General features: G+C 36.5%; 1 protein-coding gene across 2 annotated transcripts in view; it reads left to right on the top strand.

Moving 5' to 3' along the window:
* The window catches only part of LOC128017311 (neuron navigator 2-like), a 144,330-nt gene extending 123,384 nt beyond the window's left edge, over positions 1 to 20,946 (top strand). For both annotated transcript variants that reach the window (XM_052602637.1, XM_052602639.1), the window contains 23 exons: positions 827 to 892; positions 1,343 to 1,393; positions 2,732 to 2,889; positions 3,104 to 3,283; positions 5,257 to 5,309; positions 7,202 to 7,225; positions 7,537 to 7,611; positions 10,305 to 10,388; positions 10,492 to 10,615; positions 10,882 to 11,030; positions 13,396 to 13,568; positions 13,646 to 13,799; positions 13,954 to 14,104; positions 14,210 to 14,310; positions 14,404 to 14,499; positions 15,137 to 15,305; positions 15,403 to 15,638; positions 15,840 to 15,994; positions 16,594 to 16,665; positions 16,938 to 17,134; positions 17,242 to 17,360; positions 17,561 to 17,761; positions 18,623 to 20,946. In XM_052602637.1, coding sequence (XP_052458597.1) covers positions 827 to 892; positions 1,343 to 1,393; positions 2,732 to 2,889; positions 3,104 to 3,283; positions 5,257 to 5,309; positions 7,202 to 7,225; positions 7,537 to 7,611; positions 10,305 to 10,388; positions 10,492 to 10,615; positions 10,882 to 11,030; positions 13,396 to 13,568; positions 13,646 to 13,799; positions 13,954 to 14,104; positions 14,210 to 14,310; positions 14,404 to 14,499; positions 15,137 to 15,305; positions 15,403 to 15,638; positions 15,840 to 15,994; positions 16,594 to 16,665; positions 16,938 to 17,134; positions 17,242 to 17,360; positions 17,561 to 17,761; positions 18,623 to 18,748 — 2,914 coding nt within the window. In that variant the 3' untranslated portion in view covers positions 18,749 to 20,946. The remainder of the gene's footprint in view (positions 1 to 826; positions 893 to 1,342; positions 1,394 to 2,731; positions 2,890 to 3,103; positions 3,284 to 5,256; positions 5,310 to 7,201; positions 7,226 to 7,536; positions 7,612 to 10,304; positions 10,389 to 10,491; positions 10,616 to 10,881; positions 11,031 to 13,395; positions 13,569 to 13,645; positions 13,800 to 13,953; positions 14,105 to 14,209; positions 14,311 to 14,403; positions 14,500 to 15,136; positions 15,306 to 15,402; positions 15,639 to 15,839; positions 15,995 to 16,593; positions 16,666 to 16,937; positions 17,135 to 17,241; positions 17,361 to 17,560; positions 17,762 to 18,622) is intronic.
* Positions 20,947 to 21,748: the final 802 nt, after the last annotated feature.

Below are 21,748 nucleotides of genomic sequence, written 5' to 3'. Positions count from 1 at the left end.
ACACCTTAAGACTCTAGGTTTACACATTTGAATTAAATCACATCGCAAATCAGGAAACCAATTTCGATTCAGTGTTATTTTAGTATTATTTTTATACGATGATAATATTTATTCATGTTTTTGATTAGCTTTTATTTGTAGGTTTTCATGTAAGTCCAAGTTTTTTGTCTTTTATATCTTTTTTGTCTAAAACTTTATCTTTAGTTTTAGAAATGTTAGTACTTTAACATGCATTTCAGGTAGTTGCTAAGGCAGCATTTCTAACTTTATTTGTTAAGGGTAATTTTTCATATAATTATTTGTAATGTGTTTTAGTCATAGTTTACAATACAAAACAGTTTCAACTCAGATTCTGTTATTTGATGTTTATATTTTAATTTATAGTTCTAATTTGAAATTATTATTATTATTATTTTTTTTTTTTACATTTTATTCTGAATATCTAAGCACAATAATTTACAACAGCTTCGAACGTGGCTCAGCCAATCAGAAGGATCGGAATTCTCTGTTTTAGGTGATCTACTGAATTAAAATCTGAAACAGAATTCGGATTTTGATTCGGATTTTGATTTCATTTAAACATATACTAAAGTCAGTTGGTGTTTGTTGAAAAACCAGATTGATGGATAAAGTGTAGTTTTACAAATGTAAATTGCACCATTCTGTCACAGTGCTCAGAATAACTTGCTTTACACACTTTATCAGGTTGAAGAACATGATACTGCAGTGTGGAAGCCTCTTTTTGTGTCTCTAATTCTGTATTCATCTCTTCTCCAATGTTCTCTCTGTCTATCAACCCTCTCCTCTCCCCTCTACTTCCCCCAAGTCCCCTCTCCTCTCCCTCTGCGAGTCCTAAATTCTGCCGTAACACATTGCCACGGAAGCAAGACAGGTAAAATGTCTGACAGCTTTTGGGTCCGCCTGTGCTGCTTTTTAATACTGACATGGCTTTGTGTCTTGTGTTCACATAATTTTTTAGTTTTAAAGACCCCGTGTGAGCAAAACTTTTAGTTTTGAGGCCATTTATATGATAGCGAACTTCTTTCTCTTTTGGAAAAATTGACCAAAAAATCTACTCCAGCGACACCTAGTGGTAAAATCCCTAACTGTCCACAATCAAAGCCAGAGCTTTGATTACAGTGATGGTTTGTTGGGTTTATGATTAATGTGACGACACAAATCAAAACTCTCATGAGTTCTAGTTAAGTCAAAGGACAGATCAAATGATAATCACCTTGCTATTATAATTAAATTAAACCGTATAATCTGTCTGGACCAACCCCTTATGATTGAGTAAGATCTTCCTCAATCTCTTGTTGTTTTCATTTCATCCATCTCTCAGTGATTCCTGCAGTGATAGAAACACACTTCCCAAGCTGGGACTCAAGTACAGGTGCATTGTGGGAATGTGCAGACTGTGCTTTGGCACTCATGTTCTCCTTCTTTCTATTCTATCTCTTTTTCTCTCACACATGCTTCAGTTTTAATATGCATCGTGGCCACAATTTTATTTTAGAGCACTGTTTTCTGTTGCACTTTTGGTGTGAGTGCATGGCACTTGTCACTTTTTGTACAGAGTTTGTTTCACAGTATGGAGTACTGTAAGTGAATTAGCAGCTTTTTTGTAAATTTCTGTTGTTTTTTCCACAGTTTTTCTACTTTTTTTCTGTCTGCAGTGTGTGAGCATTTTAAACTTTTATTCGTAATTCTGTTTACACACATGTTATTGCAAGTTAGTGATTAATTGTAAAAAAAAATTCACATTAATATTTATTTGTTTTTAGTTTTTATTGTAAATGCAATATATATATTACACATTAATGTTAGTAATTGATGTCCTAAAATGTCAAATATAAATATATTTTCATATGCACTACAATTAGAAGGTTTGGGGTCGGTGAGATTTCTTAAAATATTTAGATTAAATGTTTAAAAAGTATCTTATGCTCACCATGGCTGATTTATATATATATATATATATATATATATATATATATATATATATATATATATATATATATATATATATATATATATATATATATATATATATATATTGTAAAAACAGTAATATTCTGAAACATTTTTACAATTTAAGATAACTGTTTTATGTTTTAATATATTTTAAGTTAAAGTAATTTGTTAAAGAAAATGAAAGACGTAATTTATTCCTGATGATAAAGCTGTATTTTCAGCATCATTCCTCCAGTCTTCAGTGTCACATGATCCTTCAGAAAATCATTCTAATGTGATGATTTGATGCTCAAGAAACATTGCTTATTATTAATGTTAAAAACAGTTGTGCTTGATTAATATGTTTGTGGAAACCAAACAGATTTGGGATTATTTGATGAATAGAAAGATTTTAAACTTTTAATTGAAATCTTATAATTTTATAAATGATTTAATGTCACTTTTGATCGATTTAATGTTTCCTTGCTGAATATTAGTGTTCATATCTTTCAAATAAACTTTTGAACAGTAGTGTCAACATGTCATGTTTAAAATAAAATACTATAATATTAGAAACATCAGAAGAAAAAAAAAAAAAAAAAAATTTTTTTTTTATATATATATATATATATATATATATATATATAAATTAGAATAAATAAGATATCTTTATATGTACTAAAATTACTTTATTTCCACTCCAATTGGTCAGGTGTCAGATCACAATATTTGTGAGATTTGAATGCCGGCATCTGATTGGTTGGTCCTGTTGTTGCAGGTACGCCCCTTCAGCACAGCTGCGTCAGGAAGAGGCACGTGATTGGCTGCGCTCACATTCGGCTGGTGGTTTGCAGGACTCAGCCACTAACTCTCCCTTCTCCACCGGCTCCAGCTTGACGTCACCATCTGGAACGCGATTTAACTTTGCTCAACTTGGTAAACCAAATGCATTTACTGATATAATATGTAATACTTGCTATAATAAATTTTCTGTCCAAAGTCTGTGAAGATTATTTCACTCAATATTTCTGAAATGCGCAAATTTGTTACTTTTCACTTGCATGCCAATAAATCAGAAATAATAGAAAAATAGACTTTACCTAAGCGTGCATTTTGCTTTAAAACATAATTTGTCTTGTGTTATTTACAGGAAGCCCCACCACAGGTGCTCAGATTAACCTGGCCAGCCTGCGCAACAACAGCTTGACCAATCAGGACATCACTCTGGACAGCCATGGTGATTCCCGTCTGCGCAACTCCTGCATGTCGCTGGATGACAAGACGCGCACCATGAGCCGGTCGGGATCCTTCAGGGACGGGTTCGAGGAAGGTGAGAAAAATGAATGCAATAGACAGCAGATTGACTGATGCTCTTCTGTACTTTGTAAATGTTTCATTTCATTCATGCACTCATAATCCTGAGAAACAAAGTGAGAGACCTGTTCTGATTGCTATCTGTGTAGTCAGCTACCTTTTAAGACAGTATCCTAACTGAAAAAGAAACCTCATAAGTGATTGATTTGGACATTGCAATGGCATTACAGGCAAATAGCACAACTCATACAAATCAAAATAGTTTCCATTATAGTTGATATATAACACACAAAAATAGGGTGAAATGGTCAATTTATAATAATGCTGAAGTATTCATGGCAGTACTTTCCAGTATTAAACCATCTAAGAGCTTTAGGGTTAGCATTATATGTCTATCTTCAGTCTATTCACACATTTGACTTAATCAACAGTCTCTGTTCTCCTCTCCTCGACCTCGACTTTGAATAATCAGTGTGTACATAAAGCTTTTAAAGTATTTTAAGTCATTCCAGTTTTTTTCACTCAGCCCAGACACTCGTTCACGCACTTACCTGTTACGAGTCTCTCCTTTAAGAACAGGAAGACGTTTGCCATAAACTGTCCCCTGTAGAAAAGAGTTAGAATGACACTCACAGCACACTAACCCAGTATTACCCAACTGTGCCTTTTGTGACATCTGAAACCAAATCCAGGTTAAAAGCCATGCACGTTCTCTTCAGAATCAAAATATGATACAGTATGTGTGGCACGGACAGGGGACTGAACACTGCAACATGAGTGTTGTAAACGTCCCAGAGGGATTGTGGGAACAGGTTTAAGAGAGGACTTGATCCACACACAGGAAGTAAAGGAGATACATTTCATATCCTCAGCCTCTGGCAGTAGTGATCTATGTATGTATCTATCTACCTTTGAAATATCTTGTAGTAACATGTAAATACCATTGAAAATAACTACCTTCAGAAATCAGAAAGTGCTTTCTTGAGCAGGTATACATAGAATTAAATTATGCTTACATTTAACTTAGATGGTTATAGTGTATTTCAAAGTATGGTGGACTACAGTACCATGTTTGTTACAGACTCCTGCAGGTAATACGGTGCAAGAGACATTTATTTTTTATTTTATTTATGCATTTAGCAGACGCTTTTATTCAAAAATTTTCTTTTTTTACCTAACTTGTGTTCCCTGGGAATTGAACCCACAACCTTGCGCTGCTAATGCAATGCTCTACCACTTGAGCCACAGGAAGACATACAGTAATGCATTTCCTCCGTCCCTGAACCATCCTCCCTCTCTCACACATTATATCTGTTTTGGTTTTCTGTGTGGTCCTTAGCTGAGTTTATACGCATCGCTGCTCTTTCATTCTCACATCTTTAGCCCCGCCCACATCACGCCCAGCCAGCCGTTTGGCTGTTCCTCCGGGCTGATCTGGCATCATGAGGAAGTGCCAGGCGAGCCGTGGGTGGACTGTGGTTGGGCTGGTGTCTGTGATTTCTTTGGGAAATGATTTGAAGTCACACCCCTGAGCTCACAGTCACGATTAACGTTACTGTTTGTGTCTGAAGTTATTATTACCTCTGATGACTCACATCTTGTCGGGGCAGGTGAAAGTTTAATTAAAGGTTTTAGTTGTTAGACACAGTGTGTGTGGGTTGATGCTTTTGTCTGTGTGTGTCTGTTTTTCTGCAGAGATTAGCTGGCGGTTAACGTAGCATTTAGGTGTTTTGAAAAGCAAACAGTCAAACACTTTGCTGGATGTAATCTCTTCTGTGTACTTTAAAGTTACTGCTTAATGGAAGTAGTAGATTTTAGTGTTAAAATACACTGATTTTCTCTGCTGCGTGATGTGATGTACTTACTTTTGATCTGGGGTTTTAGTTTTGTCGCCTAACAACAGTCTGTCACACCCCAATGCAGTAAAATAAGAACAGTTTCATACAAGAATAAGCCTTAATTTCTAGAAATGTATGTTTCTCTCTTTAGTTCATGGATCGTCTCTCTCGCTGGTGTCCAGCACCTCTTCTGTCTATTCAACGGTGAGTTTTCAGTCCCTTTTAAAGTGTTTTAAGAAAAAAAAAATTATTTGTATTGTCTTTGATTCGTACAGTCACATTCATAATAAATAAACATTTATGAACATTGCAAATGATACAATCTGAACACCAAATTGTTGTACGAGAGACAGACAGACAGACAGACAGACAGATAGATAGATAGATAGACAGACAGATAGATAGGTTTTAAGCTTTATTATTATGTATTTCATTATAGGCTAAGTGTATATTTCAGCCAGTGATGATATAGGTTGATTTGGACTGTGCCACACCTCCAGATGGGCGGCTCTTCTTACCTGCAGAGGTGTTTTAACAACAGTCTTACTCAGGCACATGTGTGGTGAGTCTTCAGTTCAAATGAGGTTGATTTGAGGAACTTAGGGGGTAGAGATTTGTTTAGAGAGGATCAGATTCACTGAAGTAGAACGAGTGGAACATCATGATGATGGCGACTCTCTCTATGGGGACAGCTGTGACTCCTTGGGGATACACGGTAGGAACCTTAGTTTTTAGATTGCTCCTATTCTATATTTATACATTTGTGTGACATATTATTACGGTGCATTCATTCTCAGTTAAGTTCCAGTAAATAGGAAACTAATGATCTGTACTGACTTGGAAAGTGTCTCTTGTTGGACTTCGCTAAATAGAGAATTGACTCTTTAGTGTGTATTAATGCTGATTTGTCTGAAGTTGGAGGCTGTGAGGTGTGTTTGTTTGTGTATGTGGGTAACAGCTGTCATGCAGAAACATAGCGTCTCTTAGACACTAACATGAAATCTCTGTGGTGCTTTTGAAGATACGGATTCATTCTGTACTACAGAGTACTGAATGTTCATCAAAAGACAGATATAATGGCATGGTAATCCTCCGTCTCAAAGACAACAAAAGCTTCGAGATTTCCAACAAAGCTCTTCTGATCAGAGTTGCATTGACAAGGCAACATGTTGAGTCTGTAGGATCAGACACATTTACACAGAGCAATACGTGACTAAACCAGACCAGCTAGACGCATCTGGGTTTGTCCCACATGTCATATGATGCCGTGACAGACAGACAATGCTGTTTTAATGCCACTGTCAGTCTAGCTGTTGGACAGGTGTCAACGGCAAAGAAAATCATTATAGTGGGTGTCATTACATGCATGTTTGCCAGACAACATACAAAGGGCCCTAGTGTGCTATTACGATCTAAAGCATTCCGCTGTCAGCAAGCATGCATATTCACCCGAACGTTTCAAAATCTGCATTCAAAATATGATTAAAAAAAACAAAAGTTATGATATGAGTCAAATATTTAAAATTGGACATTATTTCTAGATCACTATTCAAATAAGCTAATTTGTGACTTTTTTTGGCATAAGAGGTCAGATGTGCTTCTTTGCACTGAACCTCTAATTACACAAACTGTATACAGTACATTTTAATACATTTAATGCATTAAATTAAATATCTGTAGTAAATTGGTAAAAACAAGCATCTTTACTAGTGCTCTCACACTTGTGTATTTAAACGAGGCTTTTACGCATGATGTTTATGTCAGTATCATTCAAGTGCTTCTAGGTGATTCCCATTGTCGAGTTACCAACTTCCCCGCAAATCCATGCGTTCAGTATCTGAATGTGTCCAACTTCCTGTTTATCTGCCAGTGTGCCAGTAGACGTGAGCTCATAGATGATAGGAAAAGGAAAAGTCCCTCTTTAGAGCTTTAGGGTTAGCATTCTGTTCACTTTCAGGTGTGTGTTGCTGTCTCTGGTGTTCATTGTATACCCTCAGGAGAGAAAGCAGCTCATTTTTCAACTGTTACACAAGAGGAGTTGTGCAAATAGGCTGTTTAAATGTGCCAGTAACCACTCTGTCTTTTCATTTTAACAGACGGAGGAGAAATCACAGTCAGAGGTGAGGACATGTCTTTTAACTTTGGTAAAAACACCACATACCTGTGAACCGCATTGCTGTCACCTGCAGCGTGTTTATTCACCAGCATTGACCTGTTGTGAACACAAACTGTGGGCGGATCCACGTCTCTGTGATCTTTACATCCACCTGTGCAACACACACATCCACCTGCAAACTGTTTCCCCCCCTTTGATACCGAATCACAAAGTTCTCTTTCCACGACACACCTAGATCCCTTGTGTGCCTCCTTTTCATCTTTGTTTTTTTCTTCCCCTTTTCATCCTGTTTCTCTTCTGCATTTTTCTCTCCAGATCCGCAAGCTGCGTCGAGAACTGGACGCCTCCCAGGAAAAGGTGTCCGCCCTGACAACGCAACTCAGTGCTAATGTAGGTGGACACAGATGACTCTTTATTTATCATCTTTTATTATATCTACAGGGCATAATTAATTCCCAATTCTGCATCTAGTGTCAGCGGTCATCCTGAGGCATCTTATAAATGGTGTTATCCTAATCTCAGTGACGCCTGTGTGGGTTGTGAATTTGATTAATGTCATCATGACCTCATTGGAGTTTCATTTGTCGTTACCTGACCATACAATAGCGCTACGTCTTAGGCAACACTTGTTATTGCAAAACTTATTCTTATACTTAACATGTACTTACTCATAAAGTTAAACCTGTCAAGTTAAAAAAATGTAACTTGTTTTTAGCTTTTAGAGATCGCTCTACTATATAAGATTGCATTTGCAAGAAATAGTCATAATGTGAGATGTACAGTTATTATTGCAAGAAAAAGTCACAATTTTGAGGTATGAAGTTGAAATTTCATGCTATATTGTAAGATACAAAATTGCATTTGCTAGAAATGGTCGCAAGTTTGAGATATACTGTAAAAGAAAGAAAAAGAATCCAACTGTGAGATATTAAATTCAAACTGTGAGAAGTAGTCGCAATTTTGTGATATAAAGGTCACAGTTATGTCAAGAAGGTTATAGTATAGTATATATACCATAGTATCGTTTAAAAGTTGCAAGTATCAAAAGCAGACACGATTGTGATATATAAAGTAATATTGATAGATAAAAAAAATTCTGCGATACAACATCTGAAAAAATGTTGAGTCGCATACAAAAGTTGCAGTCATCAGAAAAAAAGTTGCAATAATCAGTCACATTTGTAAGATGTAAAATCACATTTATGAGAAATATTCACAATTTTACGGTAGAAAATTCCCAATTATTAGAAAAAAGTAGCATACAACAGAAAAAATCACAATTTTGAGAAATAAAGTCACAACTATGAAATAAAACTCATGATGTGAGATATAAAATCAAAATTATATATAAAATAAATTATTATTTGGGGCCACTGTATATTTATAATATTAACATACTAGACTAAATGATAATATACTGAGAGACTATGCAGAATATCCACGTCATTTCCACCGGAGAAACGGGCTGTGTTTGATTTGATGTTTTATGGCCATAGAAAAAGGCGAGTACAGACCATGTTCAGCGTTTTTGATGCGTCCTCCTAAAGATAAATGCATGTGTGAATCATAAAGACATGTCTGTTATGCCTAAAGCTAAGTAATCCTGTGTTGTAAGTACAACCTAGACAAGATTTTTTTAGAGATACTACCAAAAGAGGAGTTTAAATGTGTAGTAATAAGACAAGATCTTTTATTTTTTCTGCATTGTTGTCATTTCTTCTGTTTCAGGCTTGTACGTAATGGTTTTTGACATGATGTACAGTAGTACACCATGAGCATGTTTGACTGGCATGAAATGAGGTGAAGGATTATTTATCCGAGTAAGATGTATATAGAACATTGTTTCGGTTTTATGATCATATCTGGTATGCAGACAAAACACTTTAGTGGGTGTTCAGCTACAGAACAGTAAGAAATGTCCAAATAGAAAGAAAAAGAATGGTAAAAAAACACAAGAGGGCCCTTGAGACATCAGTAAAACATGTCAAGGCCCCAGGTGACCTCATTGCTTTGTCTGTCTCAGTTATCAGTGTTAGGAGGAGCTTTGCAGTTTCTTAATATATCACTGTAGTTTAGTTATCAGAATCTGAGCTATCAATGGAACAGCAGAAGAGCTCTAGTGCTTGTTCTGTCGGGACCAGCCCTCTGATCTGGCTCCCTTTGAACCGCTACCCTTCCCATGGGTGCCCAGCGAAACACTCTCCCTCTCAGGAAGAAACATATAGACAGAGAGGCTTTACGGAGACAACTGACAGCTCCCAGGTCCCTCTTGGATGTGAGGTGAGGTGACGACCCAGAAGAAAATTGTATGTTTAGTGATAGCTTTTTCACAGTTTAGGAATATTAGCTTCGGAAGTTTTAACTTTGACTCTCGTATTTTCTTGAAAATATCTCGTGAGAAATAAAACGAATAAGACAATTGTTCGTATATGTTAAAAAGTTGCATTCAGAAAATGTTCTCTCTGAAGAATTTGATTTTTGATAGGGGTTGATTTTTCAGGTTTGAAATCTCTGGCTTTTAGAGGATGCATTTGTAAATATTCAGGTTTTATTCAAGTCTGACGATCTAGAGACTTTACGGAGCTCTCCAGTTGATCTCCGTTAATTCTCATTGCAGTCTGGGAGAAACACTCGAGATATTTAAGAAATCAATTGTAATTGTCTTCATTCCCATGGGGAAGATTAGATTAAGAAGGAAAGGCAAGCTGTAATGAGAGGGTAAATTAGGTTTCTGTTGCCGCATGTCAGTCTGGGATATGGGCCAAATTTTAGATTGCACGTCTAAGTGTTTGTTTAAAGGAAAAGAGTGATATTAATAATTTTAAGCTTTGCTGCTTCTGTTGATCATTTCTATATCCATGCAGCTCTCATACATGTCTTGCAGTTCATGCAGCTTTGAACAAGTGCATCTGTGATGCTTGTTATCATCTCAAACAGAAAGCTTTGCTCAGATTTAATGTAACCACTTTGAAGTTAGATTGCACAATGTCTGTGTATTGTGTGAATAGTGTATTATGGTGCAGCTATGATGCATGCATGCATGTCATTTTGACTTTCCTCATTTTACTTGTTCTTCTTTTCAGGCCCACCTGGTGGCAGCGTTTGAGCAGAGTTTGGGCAACATGACCATCCGACTGAAGAGCATCACCATGACCGCAGAACAGAAGGTAAATGTCAACAAGCTTGCATTTGAGTTAACCGCATTTGTTCATCAATAAACTTAAACAGCATGGTTTTGTAGATGCATTTCAATTTATATTTGTGTGTAAGGACTCTGAGCTGAATGAGTTGAGGAAAACCATCGAGCTGCTGAAGAAGCAAAACGCAGTGGCTCAAGCGGCTATCAACGGCGTCATCAATACTCCAGAACTCACCTGCAAAAGTCAACGCACAGGTGAGCAAAAGAAAAGAATCATTACTTTTTTTAAATTTGACTTCGTCTATGAGATTTGATTTCAAATTTTTGCTCTGTGTCTTCTCCTTTAACGTGATTACATTTCTGTTTTAGTAACATTATGTGTATTGGGCATTCTGTATATGTTCTTCCCAGACATTGTTGTGTTCTGATTGGTTGATGTGTTGTACTGTATTGTTAAGTTTTGCAGTTTGAACACTAAAGGGCACTCTTGATGTCAATTAAAATCTCTCTCTGTTCTTCAGGTAATAATGGAGCGCAGCCGGACCTGCGCATGCGCAGACAGCACTCATCTGACAGCGTCTCCAGCATCAACAGCGCCACCAGCCACTCCAGCCTGGGCTCCAACATGGACAACCCCGACTCCAACAGTAAGAAGAAGAGGAAGAACTGGGTGAGCCATCATTTAACCACTCTCATGTTGTTGCAAACCTGTATGAGTTTCTTTCTTCCGCTGAATACAAAAAAAGATATTTTGAAGAATGTTGGTTACAGAGCAGTTTCCAGTCCCCATCTATACTATGGAAGTCAGTGATATTCTTCAAAATATCTATCTTCTCATACAGGTTTGGAACAACTAGATACCTAATTTGTCATTTCTGGGTGAACTGTCCCTTTAAAGAAATGTTTAACTGTGTTTCTTCATTCTGCATCTTATTTGTGTCTAATATTTGTCTGAAATGTTTTTGTCTGAAGTTGCTAAAACTTAAAAAATGAATACACTACTAACAAACAAACATTTACTTTTATACTTTTCCTGTAAACAGTTTAATATCGTACTTCCTGTTTTGCTGTGTCATGCTATGGCTGTAGCTGGTGACCTGTGCTGGAGGTGACGTGTCAGATGATGAATATGAATATGAATATGTATGTTAAAGTAGCATGAGTCACCCTGTTATATTTGGTCAAGTGTAACATTGATAGGCCAGCAGTCCTTATAGATTTATATACACTACTGTTCAATAGGTTGGGGTTGGTAAGACTTTTTCCCCTTGTTTTTGAAAGAAATCAAAAAATGAATTCCATAAGTATAGATGAAATTGATTAAAGGTAACAGGAAAGACACTTACATTGTTAAAAATAAATAAATCTTAAGCATGAATTCTGTATGAATTCTTATGCAGCTTATTATGATATTAGAATGATTTCTGAAAGACCACGTGACACACTGAAGACTGGAGTAATGATGAAAATAATCGCAGGAATAAATTATATTTTTAAATATATTCAAATAAAAAACAGTTATTTGCAATTTGAATACTTTTTCACTATTTTACTGTGCTTTTGATTAAATAAATGCAGCATTGGTGAGCATAAGAGACTACTTTAAAAATAAGAAATCTTATCAGCCTCAAACTTTTGAATGACAATGTACACAACAGTTTGAGCTGTTGTTTAGTGTCCCAGTTTGTGATGTTTTCTAGTTAACGATTAATCTTAGATTGAGTTTAGTTGTGTTATTTAGCTTTGTAGGTGGGTCACTGTACTTTTAGCAAAATAACTGCTCATTTAGACCTGGTGATCATCTAGTGTTTTGGAGAATGGTAACACCAGCTTAACTACAGTAGGTCTCTATTCTTGCAGATGATTTGTGTTATTGCGTTCGCATTGGTCCTGGGTTTATGTTGGTCTTGAGAGGTCTTGAAGTGAAATGTAGTTTATTTCTAGAGACTCAAAGTAGTTCTTCCTGCAGATTTAGTGGTAGACATGCAGCTTGTGCTTCAGAGCCCTGTGCAGGACACAAACACACATGGTTGAATGTGCTTTTCTGTGTGTCTCTCTCTGTTTCTCGCTGTGCTGTCGCTTCATATGGCAGGTGCATGAGGTAAGAGTGTGTGTTCAGAGAATCTTTGGTTAACCCAGCTCCACTAACACCACTAACCCTGCTAACCGTAGATGTACTGCTCCTCAGCCTGCTGTCTTTCTCACCTTTACACTGTCCTTCTGACCTCCTTCCCCTTCTTTTTTCTTCTCTTCCTTTCCTATTTGAAATTATGTCTTATAGTGATCTATGAGTCATTATATTTATTTATACAGTTAAGCGGATATTTATTTAAGTGTATACTGTTACACAAAAGAGCAAAGTCTGCAGAAATGTTCCTTGGAATCATGAGTTCCTGATGTCTGAATTCCTGATTTTATATTGAGATCTTCATTATGAACTTCTTGGCTTTGAATGCTATTTATAATTTTTTTTGTCGATTTATTTAACTTTCTTATTTGTTTTTAATATTTATTTTAAACTTGGTTTTACATTTCTTGATTATAAACATTCTGATTCTAAACTTGATGTTTAATTTCTTAATTGCATTTTTTAATTTTAAACCCTTTTGATTATGAACTTACTTATTTAGATTTGTTTTATTTTCAACTACAATTGTGAACGTTTTGATTTTTTACATTTCTTTATAAGAAAATTTTATATTGAATTTGTTTTTATTTAAAAAAAAATTTATTTACATTTTTTGTATTTTCGTTTTATGTTTTAAACATATTAATAATAAATTTTCTGGTTTTGCAACTAGCCTATAGACAAATAGATGTAATACTGATATAACAGTTCTCAAAACATTCAAATCCATACATAAAAACACAGATAAAAGGCAATCTTTTTATTTTGCACTGTTTTTCCCTTCTTTCTTTTTCTAGCAGTTTTACCTGTCTTCTCTGTATTGCTTCTCCTGCACATATTTCAATGCTGCGTAATCTAATCATTTTCCTTAATTATCTTCTCTCTGTTTTCTCTATTGTCATTGCAGCTGCGGAGCTCCTTCAAACAGGCCTTCAGTAAGAAGAAATCCCCTAAATCAGCCTCGTCCCACTCAGACATTGAGGAGATGACGGATTCCTCTCTCCCTTCCTCTCCCAAACTCCCTCACAACGGCACCAGCACCTCGGCACTGCTGCTCCGCAACACACACTCCAGCTCAATGTGAGTGTGTTTGTGTTAACTTTTTCTGTTTCATCTTCGTGCTCTTTTCATCTGACATCATGTGTGTCGTCACGTAGACTGTCAGACTGTCTGGATGCGGAGGCGGAGACTGTGATGCAGCTGCGCAGCGAGCTACGAGAGAAGGAGATGAAGCTGACAGACATTCGATTGGAAGCCCTAAGCTCCGCCCACCAGCTGGACCAGCTGCGCGAGGCTATGAACCACATGCAGGTGTGAGACTGACCTTCACGTTACCTTCTTGGAGTCCCAGAAAATCTGATTTATAGGAACAATTATCTGAGATGCTTCATTTTGCAATAGTGTTTTTCACTGATTTTTAAGTACAAAAAAGAGGAATTTTATCATTATGTGGGTGGTCTGATAGGTGGAGATCGAGAAGTTAAAGGTGGAAAATGATCGCCTTAAGTTGGAAAGCCAAGCCAGTGGGAGCAGGGCATCTGTCTATAACCCGAGCTCGACCGCAACGCCTGGCTTGTCTGAACACAGCCTCAACCACACAGAGTCCAGCAGCTTCGGTATGAGCAGTTTCTCTGGTTCATTTTTCCCTAAAGGTAGTTTTGTAGCTGTATGTGAGAAACCATCATAAAAGCACATTAAAGATCTAGTCTGTCTGCTTTTAGACATGTTGTTGGACGACTCTGGTGGAGACGGAAGCTCTCGTAAAGAGAGCAGACATGTGAAAATAGTGGTCAGTCTTCAAGAGGACGTCACGTGGAAAGAGGTCAGTTCTCCCGCCTTTTTTACAGGAAGATTTATAAAACATGCCCCGTTTGAGAGAGTTTTGTTTGAATGAACTGTCTTCTGTCTCCCACAGGACTGCAGGACTCGGGACTATCTGATTGGCTGCATCGGTGTCAGTGGAAAAACCAAGTGGGATGTTCTGGACGGAGTTGTGCGGCGCTTGTTTAAGGTACAATCATTCACACGACGATGACTTGTGTACATTCAGAAACATTAGACAGTGGATCATAGCATTCATTTTTGGGGGTTGCTTGATCTGTTGCAGTCTCTGTATACTTCAGAAAGAGCCGAGGTGTTTAACATGGTCATGGTCAAAATGGTTTGTGAAAAGTGCTCTAGTTTAAATTCTGAAATATGTAATAGCAACACACAGTATTATCCAAACACGTGAAAGCAACCTGTAAGACTGTAAGATGTTCAGGTCATATATTAATGCAAGAGCAAATTACATATGGCTCAATTAAAACTAAGCTGCTTTTGTGAATGCACAGTATTTTTATATTAAAATATGTGATTAATTTTTTGTTACGGTAGGCTACTGACTTTTAGTGGAAGAAATGTCCATAATTGTTTGAAAATAATGTTAAAAATGAATGGGGAAAAACAATTGCTAATAATTTTAGGGTGAAATATGGACATTTATTGACAGCAGATTTATTTAGTCACATGCAACTGATTTGACTTTATTGATGTTTGCTATATGAAAGAAGGCAACCATCCTGAGAAGATTGTGTGCATTATTGTGTGCATATTTAAAAATGAGTGGAGACCCGTTGGATTTGATTTACCTGGTGGTCTCTCTGTAGGAGTACATCAGGCATGTAGATCCGGTCAGTCATCTGGGCCTGGGTTCAGACAGTGTGGAGGGATATCGTATTGGAGACGTGATCCGGTCCGGCGGAGCAGACACACCTGAACTCCTGCCTTGTGGATACCTTGTGGGAGAGAATGACACCATCAACATCTCGCTGAAAGGTTCACACAATCAACTAAAGTTTTATTTGTCAGCATTGGTTCTAATTGCTCCATATTTCTGTAGTTGTTAACGTTGTTTATGTTGCTCTCATTTCAGGTGTGAACACTCAGTCCGAGGATTCTCTGGTCTTCGAGACATTGATTCCCAAACCCATGCTTCAGCGTTACGTGTCTTTGCTCCAGGAGCATCGCAGGATCATCCTTTCAGGCCCCAGTGGTACTGGAAAATCTTACCTGGCCCACAGACTGGCGGAGCATCTGGTGCTGCGAGGGGGCAAACTGCCCAATGAGAGCAACATCGTCACCTTCAATGTTGATCATAAATCCAGCAAGGTGAGACTCATCTCTTTTCCTTAGTTTGTGAGCAATTGTTTGTATCAGCTCTGCATCTTTTAAACTCTATTTTATGTAACATATATGTCAAAAGAGCACGGAAAACCCATTTTATCTCCAAAATGTAAATGAAAAATGCTAAAATGATCTAGAAATCCTTGTACATTAGAAAGTAAGGATGCATATATATTTATTTTCCAGGAGTTGCGTCAGTACTTAGCAAATATAGTGGACCAGTGCAGCGCTGATGGGCAGGAGACTGAAGCCCCTCTCGTGCTCATTCTGGACAACCTTCATCACATCAGCTCACTGGGAGAGATCTTCAACGGCCTGCTTAACTGCAAATACCAGCGCTGGTCAGTCTGCCTGTCATACTTTTTCAGAAATACATGACTGTTCAAATCTTTGTGGTTAGTATGTTTTTTTTTTTTTTTTATACTTAAGTAGGAACACATTAAAGTGATCGAAAGTGAAAGTAATGGAAATGTATAATGTTATAAAATATTATATTCATCATAGAAACTTGAAATAAAAAAGCATGACAGTTTCTTCCAAAATATGAAGCAGCACAGCTGTTTTCAACATCGTTTCTTGAGCAGCAAACCAGCATATTAAAATGATTTCTGAAGGATCATGTGACACTAAAGACTGGAGGAATGATGCTGAAAATACAGCTTTGCATCACATAAATTACATTTTTAAATATATTTGAATATATAAAATGTATTAAATTGTAATATTTCAAAACATCACTGTTTTTACTGTATTTTTCATCAAATTAATAAATTCTTGGTGAGCATAAGAGGCTTTCAGAAGCATTAAAATATTGAACAATTGGGTATATTTATATAATTTATTTTAATAAAAAAAGGCTATGTACACACTGCAGTTTGTGTCACATGAACACAGCAATGATAATTAGTGCACAATTAATTTTGTCTCTCTGTATTTGCAGCCCGTATATAATCGGCACGATGAGTCAGGCGACATCTTCTGCTCCAAACCTGCAGCTCCATCATAACTTCAGGTACAAAACTATCCTTTTTTCGTTCTTTAATTAACTAAAATGAAACCTTAACAGGGAAACTTCTACAGAGTGATCTCAAGGGGGCACCATTGCCCTGTTGTTGGCAGCAATGATGAGATTTCTTTCTTTAAATTTTTTTTTTTATCCATGTTTCTTTCTTTCTAATTATATTTAATTTGAGTTGAGTTGAGTTGGCAGGACTGGAATTGAATATGTAGATGTTTATATACATGAGAGATGCTAACATGAGGAACATGTGATTTCCGTCCCAGATGGGTGCTGTGCGCTAACCACATGGAGCCGGTAAAAGGTTTCCTGAGCCGGTTTCTGAGGAGGAAGCTGATCGAGACCGAGATCGGCAGCCGAGCACGTAACCCTGAGCTGGTGAAGATCATAGACTGGATCCCTCAGGTCTGGCACCACCTCAACCGCTTCCTGGAGGCCCACAGCTCCTCCGATGTGACCATTGGTACGGAGATAAAGCACTGTACTGAAGCCAGATATTAACAGAGCCTTCCAAGGCTTACGTATATGCTCTACAAGTGTTAAATGAGAGTCTCATGTCTCCTCATCCAGGTCCACGTTTGTTCCTGTCATGTCCGATGGATGTGGATGGTTCCCGCGTTTGGTTCACTGACCTGTGGAACTACTCCATCATCCCCTACATGCTGGAGGCTGTGAGAGAAGGCTTACAGGTAACATTTGCCCTCCTTTATAGTCAAATCTACCTTTTTCACTGATATCTTTTTTAATTATTACATTTCATTGTAAAAGTGACCTTGCGCAGCATTATAAGTCCATTATCAAATGCATTGTTCTTTCATCCTTCTATGTATCTCTCAGTACCTGGAGCAATCTATTGATTCAGTGTTTATTTTTTATTTTATTTTTTTAGCTATATGGTCGCAGAGCTGCATGGGAGGATCCTGCGCTGTGGGTTCTGGAGACTTTTCCATGGGCAGCTTCTCATCAGCACCCTGATTGGCCAGCTCTGCTGCAGCTCCGCCCAGAGGACGTGGGCTTCGATGGATACTCCGCCTCCAGAGAGGGCCTTAACAAACAGAGTACTCAGAGTGACAGTGATGCCGACCCACTGGTGAGAAACACAGACAGAATGTAGTATTGGTGTAGTGTGGCCATAAACTGTGTTCTGGTGGTTTTATGTTTATAAAAATATACTATTTGCTGCAATAGTTAATTAATAAAAATGCTAAACTCTTCAAGTTGGGAACATTATAAAGGCGAAAATTGATTTTGAAAAGGTTGCTTAAAAAAATCCTAAAATGAACAATGATTGAAAATTATTAATACACATAATAGTTGATGTAAATTCAAATAAAATGAGGACTCCAGGCTGATCATTAGTGAAGGTTGAGATCATATGACCTGTCAAATATAACTTAATAATTTATTTATTTATTAATACTGAGATGAAATTAGAATAAATTAATTATGGGTGATACTGTATGCCTGCAAACTGAGTATGGCACATTGGTTTATTTTAGTATTGTACATACATACTATTGTAGTATTTGTTCCTATTTCAAGTTTAGTTTTAATTTTATATCTCCAGTTTTCATTTAAAATTTAGTTTAAGTTTTAGTAATTTTATGTGCATTTTTCCTTAGGCTTAATAATATTATATATATTTTTTTTATATTATATTTCCATTTAGCTTTCATTTGTTTTTGTGTCAGTTAAATTTTATTAGTTTAATTATTTCAGCTTGAACATATAATATTTATATTGTATTTTATTTCAGCATTTTAATGAACGAAAATTAGTTTTAGTTTAATTAAAGGTAGCAACACTAATCACACTGTATCACACTGCCAATAATGTTCTAGATTTAGTATTTTCTAAATACCTCAATTTTGAAAAATGTGTATAATAGCTCCGATTTCTTCAGGAATATATATTAAGACATCTGCCTGACTGTTATGTATTGTGTGAACAGATGAACATGCTCCTGCGTCTGAAAGAGGCGGCCAGCTGCTCCGGCCCACAGAGTTACGACAGTGACTCCAATAGTAACAGTCATCATGATGATATCCTGGACTCTTCGTTGGAGTCCACACTGTGATCCGACCTGATCCCTTCTGCCATTTAATTCCTCAACTCTAATGCCAGCCGAGGCAGCAAAATCAAGTCATTACATCACATCTACGGGTGCAGGTAACCCAAATAAAGAATGATGCTTTATATATAAAAAGATATATTTAAAAATAAAAATACATATATATATACGCCAAAACTCAGCGGTACTTATAGCTGCCTCATGTAAATCGTCAACGTAAAATCATCAACAAAATCAGAAGAAAGTGCTTTGTCCCAATTTGCACCTCAAAAATAAAAGTGTGGTCACATTAGCCAAATTTTATGAACAGAAAAAAGGTTAATTATTCATCATCAATAATGTAGCAATGTATGAAACGCAGCTCACACAATTCAACCTGAAGCTACTGCAAAAACATTTTTTTCGCATTAACACGAAATTCACAATTTCGTGGATTTCTACTGAACTGACTGGATCATTTCACCTAAAAAAATTCGCAGAACTTCTCTAAATGTGATCGCACCTGAACTGTCGACGAAACTTTTGCAAACAATGCAATGCTGGTTTGTCTTACCCTCTACTGGTGAAACGGAGGAATTACATCTTGAATCTGACACTGCCATCTTGGCGTCAGCATCTATTTCCTCATAGACTTTCCCTGTTTTGATGGACTTGCTTTACAAAACCAGCTTGATCGAATGCTGACCATCGTTTCATGTTTTACATGATAAGGATACAGAAGAAGTAGCATGTTGCTACACTTATGATTTTGGACTTATTTATTGTGAGGATAGGAAAATAATACCTCGTTTGCCATCTGGGATGTGCTTTTGTTTTGCCCATTTTTTGTTAAACCACCCGTTTCTTTACTGCTGACCACATATTTCAGTGTTTTACTGTAGCAGAAAAGCCTATCTATCTATTTTTTACACTCGATCGCACACAATTTTTGGTGCTGAATGGAATCTGGTGCCTTACTCCATTTTGTAAAGAATAAACAAACGGCACTATGTTTTATACTTCCCGAAAAATGCTGATTTTATTACAGTTCGTAATTGAACTACAGGGCTCTGCACTAGTCCTTTGAGTTTGCCTAAAATAAACAGCCTCAGTCATCATATCATACGATATGTGTGGTTTAGATAAGAGGAAGTGGATAAAGGGAGTGACTGTAACCTCCATCTGTCTTGAAACAAAATTTTGTTTAAGCAAAGTTGTGACACAGTTAAAGGGACATTTTACATATTCTTGAAAACTTTCAAACATGTATGAGAAAAATGATCCATTTTATCTGTTTTTATCTTAAGTGGATCTTCTATGAGGCTTTATGTGGTGCTTTAAGACCATTTCATCACATCTTGACAAAAGCACAGTGAGAAATTGTTCATAATTTGGTGCATGAGTATACCTCATTGACCATTTAGGCCTTTTTCATGTACATATCAATGCATTCAATGTGAAAGTGTAAGAAATGTCCACATAGTCATTGGATTAATAATATACTGTATTTGCTTCTTTGTAATGCAAGGATGCTTTCTTGAGGATTTGTACATAAAATTTTATCTTGGATTGTCTATAAAGGAATGTTATTTGGATGGATAGTGAGTTTCACTGCATGGGAAAGCATAATTTATAGGGCTATTCAGTGTTTTCACCTTCTTTATGTTGTCGAATGCTGTTTGTATGGCACTGCAGGGTTTTAATTACACCATTGCTTCCATTCACTCCAGTTTGATTCCTGTTGGCCATCGCTCCTATGCAACATCATCCTGGATTTCATATGGAAGTCAAATATCGTAGCTCTGTAATGCTGTCAGCACTGCCAATAAGTTGTGTATATAATTTGTGAATAATTTTAGGATATGTGCCTACTAATCATTTTCTTTGATGGGTTATGATGACGATGTTGAAGTCATTTTAAGCACAAATGTTGTATATGTGATTGTTATAATTGGATTTCATGTCACTGAATGTATATGTCATTTCTGGCTGTAAAATATCCATGTAAATATTTGACTGTTTGCCGGCTGCATTTTGATGAATGATCTTTTTCTAGCCATTTATAACAGTGTTTGGGATTATGGAATATTTTGTGTACAGTGTCTTTTTCATCTTAACAGTCCCACGGATGGTCTGTGAAACACAGACGAGCCCTAAAGATTTACTGACCACATTACCCGTTTTAAATTATTTGTAATTCAATAAACCTAATAATTATTTATAAATTGTTTGTGCATTTGTTTTCATGACTTCATGCATGCACAATAATGGAAAGACAGAAGAAATATATTCACATCATTTTTACTGTATAATATCAACTTGTAATCATAACACAAACTAAAAATAAATGAGTAATACAATAAAAGCAACACACAACCAATATTCATTTTTAGTTAAACACTGACTAAAATATTCTCATGTTTAAATGAAAGGATAAATGTTTGAATCCTTAGCATGCACAATAAAATGAACACATTGTTAAATTCAAGGATTGGTGTGACAACTTTTCCAGAGCATCTTTCATTCTACCTTTGTAGATACTTCCATTACAATATTTATACCACACAGACGTGAATTAGCTAATCTTGCAAGAGTTTATATTAGCTTTGAGATCATTTTAATACAGATGAGGAATCATGTAAATGTATTTTCATGTTAAACTTTTTAAAAAAAAAGTTAAAACAATTCACATAATGAGAATCAATCAATCAAAGGGTCTAGAAAACAGGTCAATGTACTGTCTCTCATAAAGTGTGAGAGAGATAAAGTCAAAATCTCCGGAATAGCTTCAATTCAACTTGAGCATGTCTTCATTTTCTTTGTTTTGCGTATTTAGCAATTCCATACCAGGGATACAAACCTGTTGGTTTTCTTTCCAGACCGTTTTCTCCTAGAAAAAACTGCCTGAGACAGTTCTGCGCATGTGGAAATCTGACAGGGTCTACTAAATATCCTCTGCCTTTTAATTTGCTTTCCCAAAAGGGTTCATCAACAAACATGAGGTAACTCTGAGGAGCCTGATTAAGA

Source organism: Carassius gibelio, chromosome A7 (genome assembly GCF_023724105.1).
Source record: "Carassius gibelio isolate Cgi1373 ecotype wild population from Czech Republic chromosome A7, carGib1.2-hapl.c, whole genome shotgun sequence".
In the NCBI taxonomy this organism is placed as follows: domain Eukaryota; kingdom Metazoa; phylum Chordata; class Actinopteri; order Cypriniformes; family Cyprinidae; genus Carassius; species Carassius gibelio.
The sequence above is the reverse complement of the archived record's forward strand: the minus strand, read 5'-3'. Positions and strand labels throughout refer to the sequence as shown.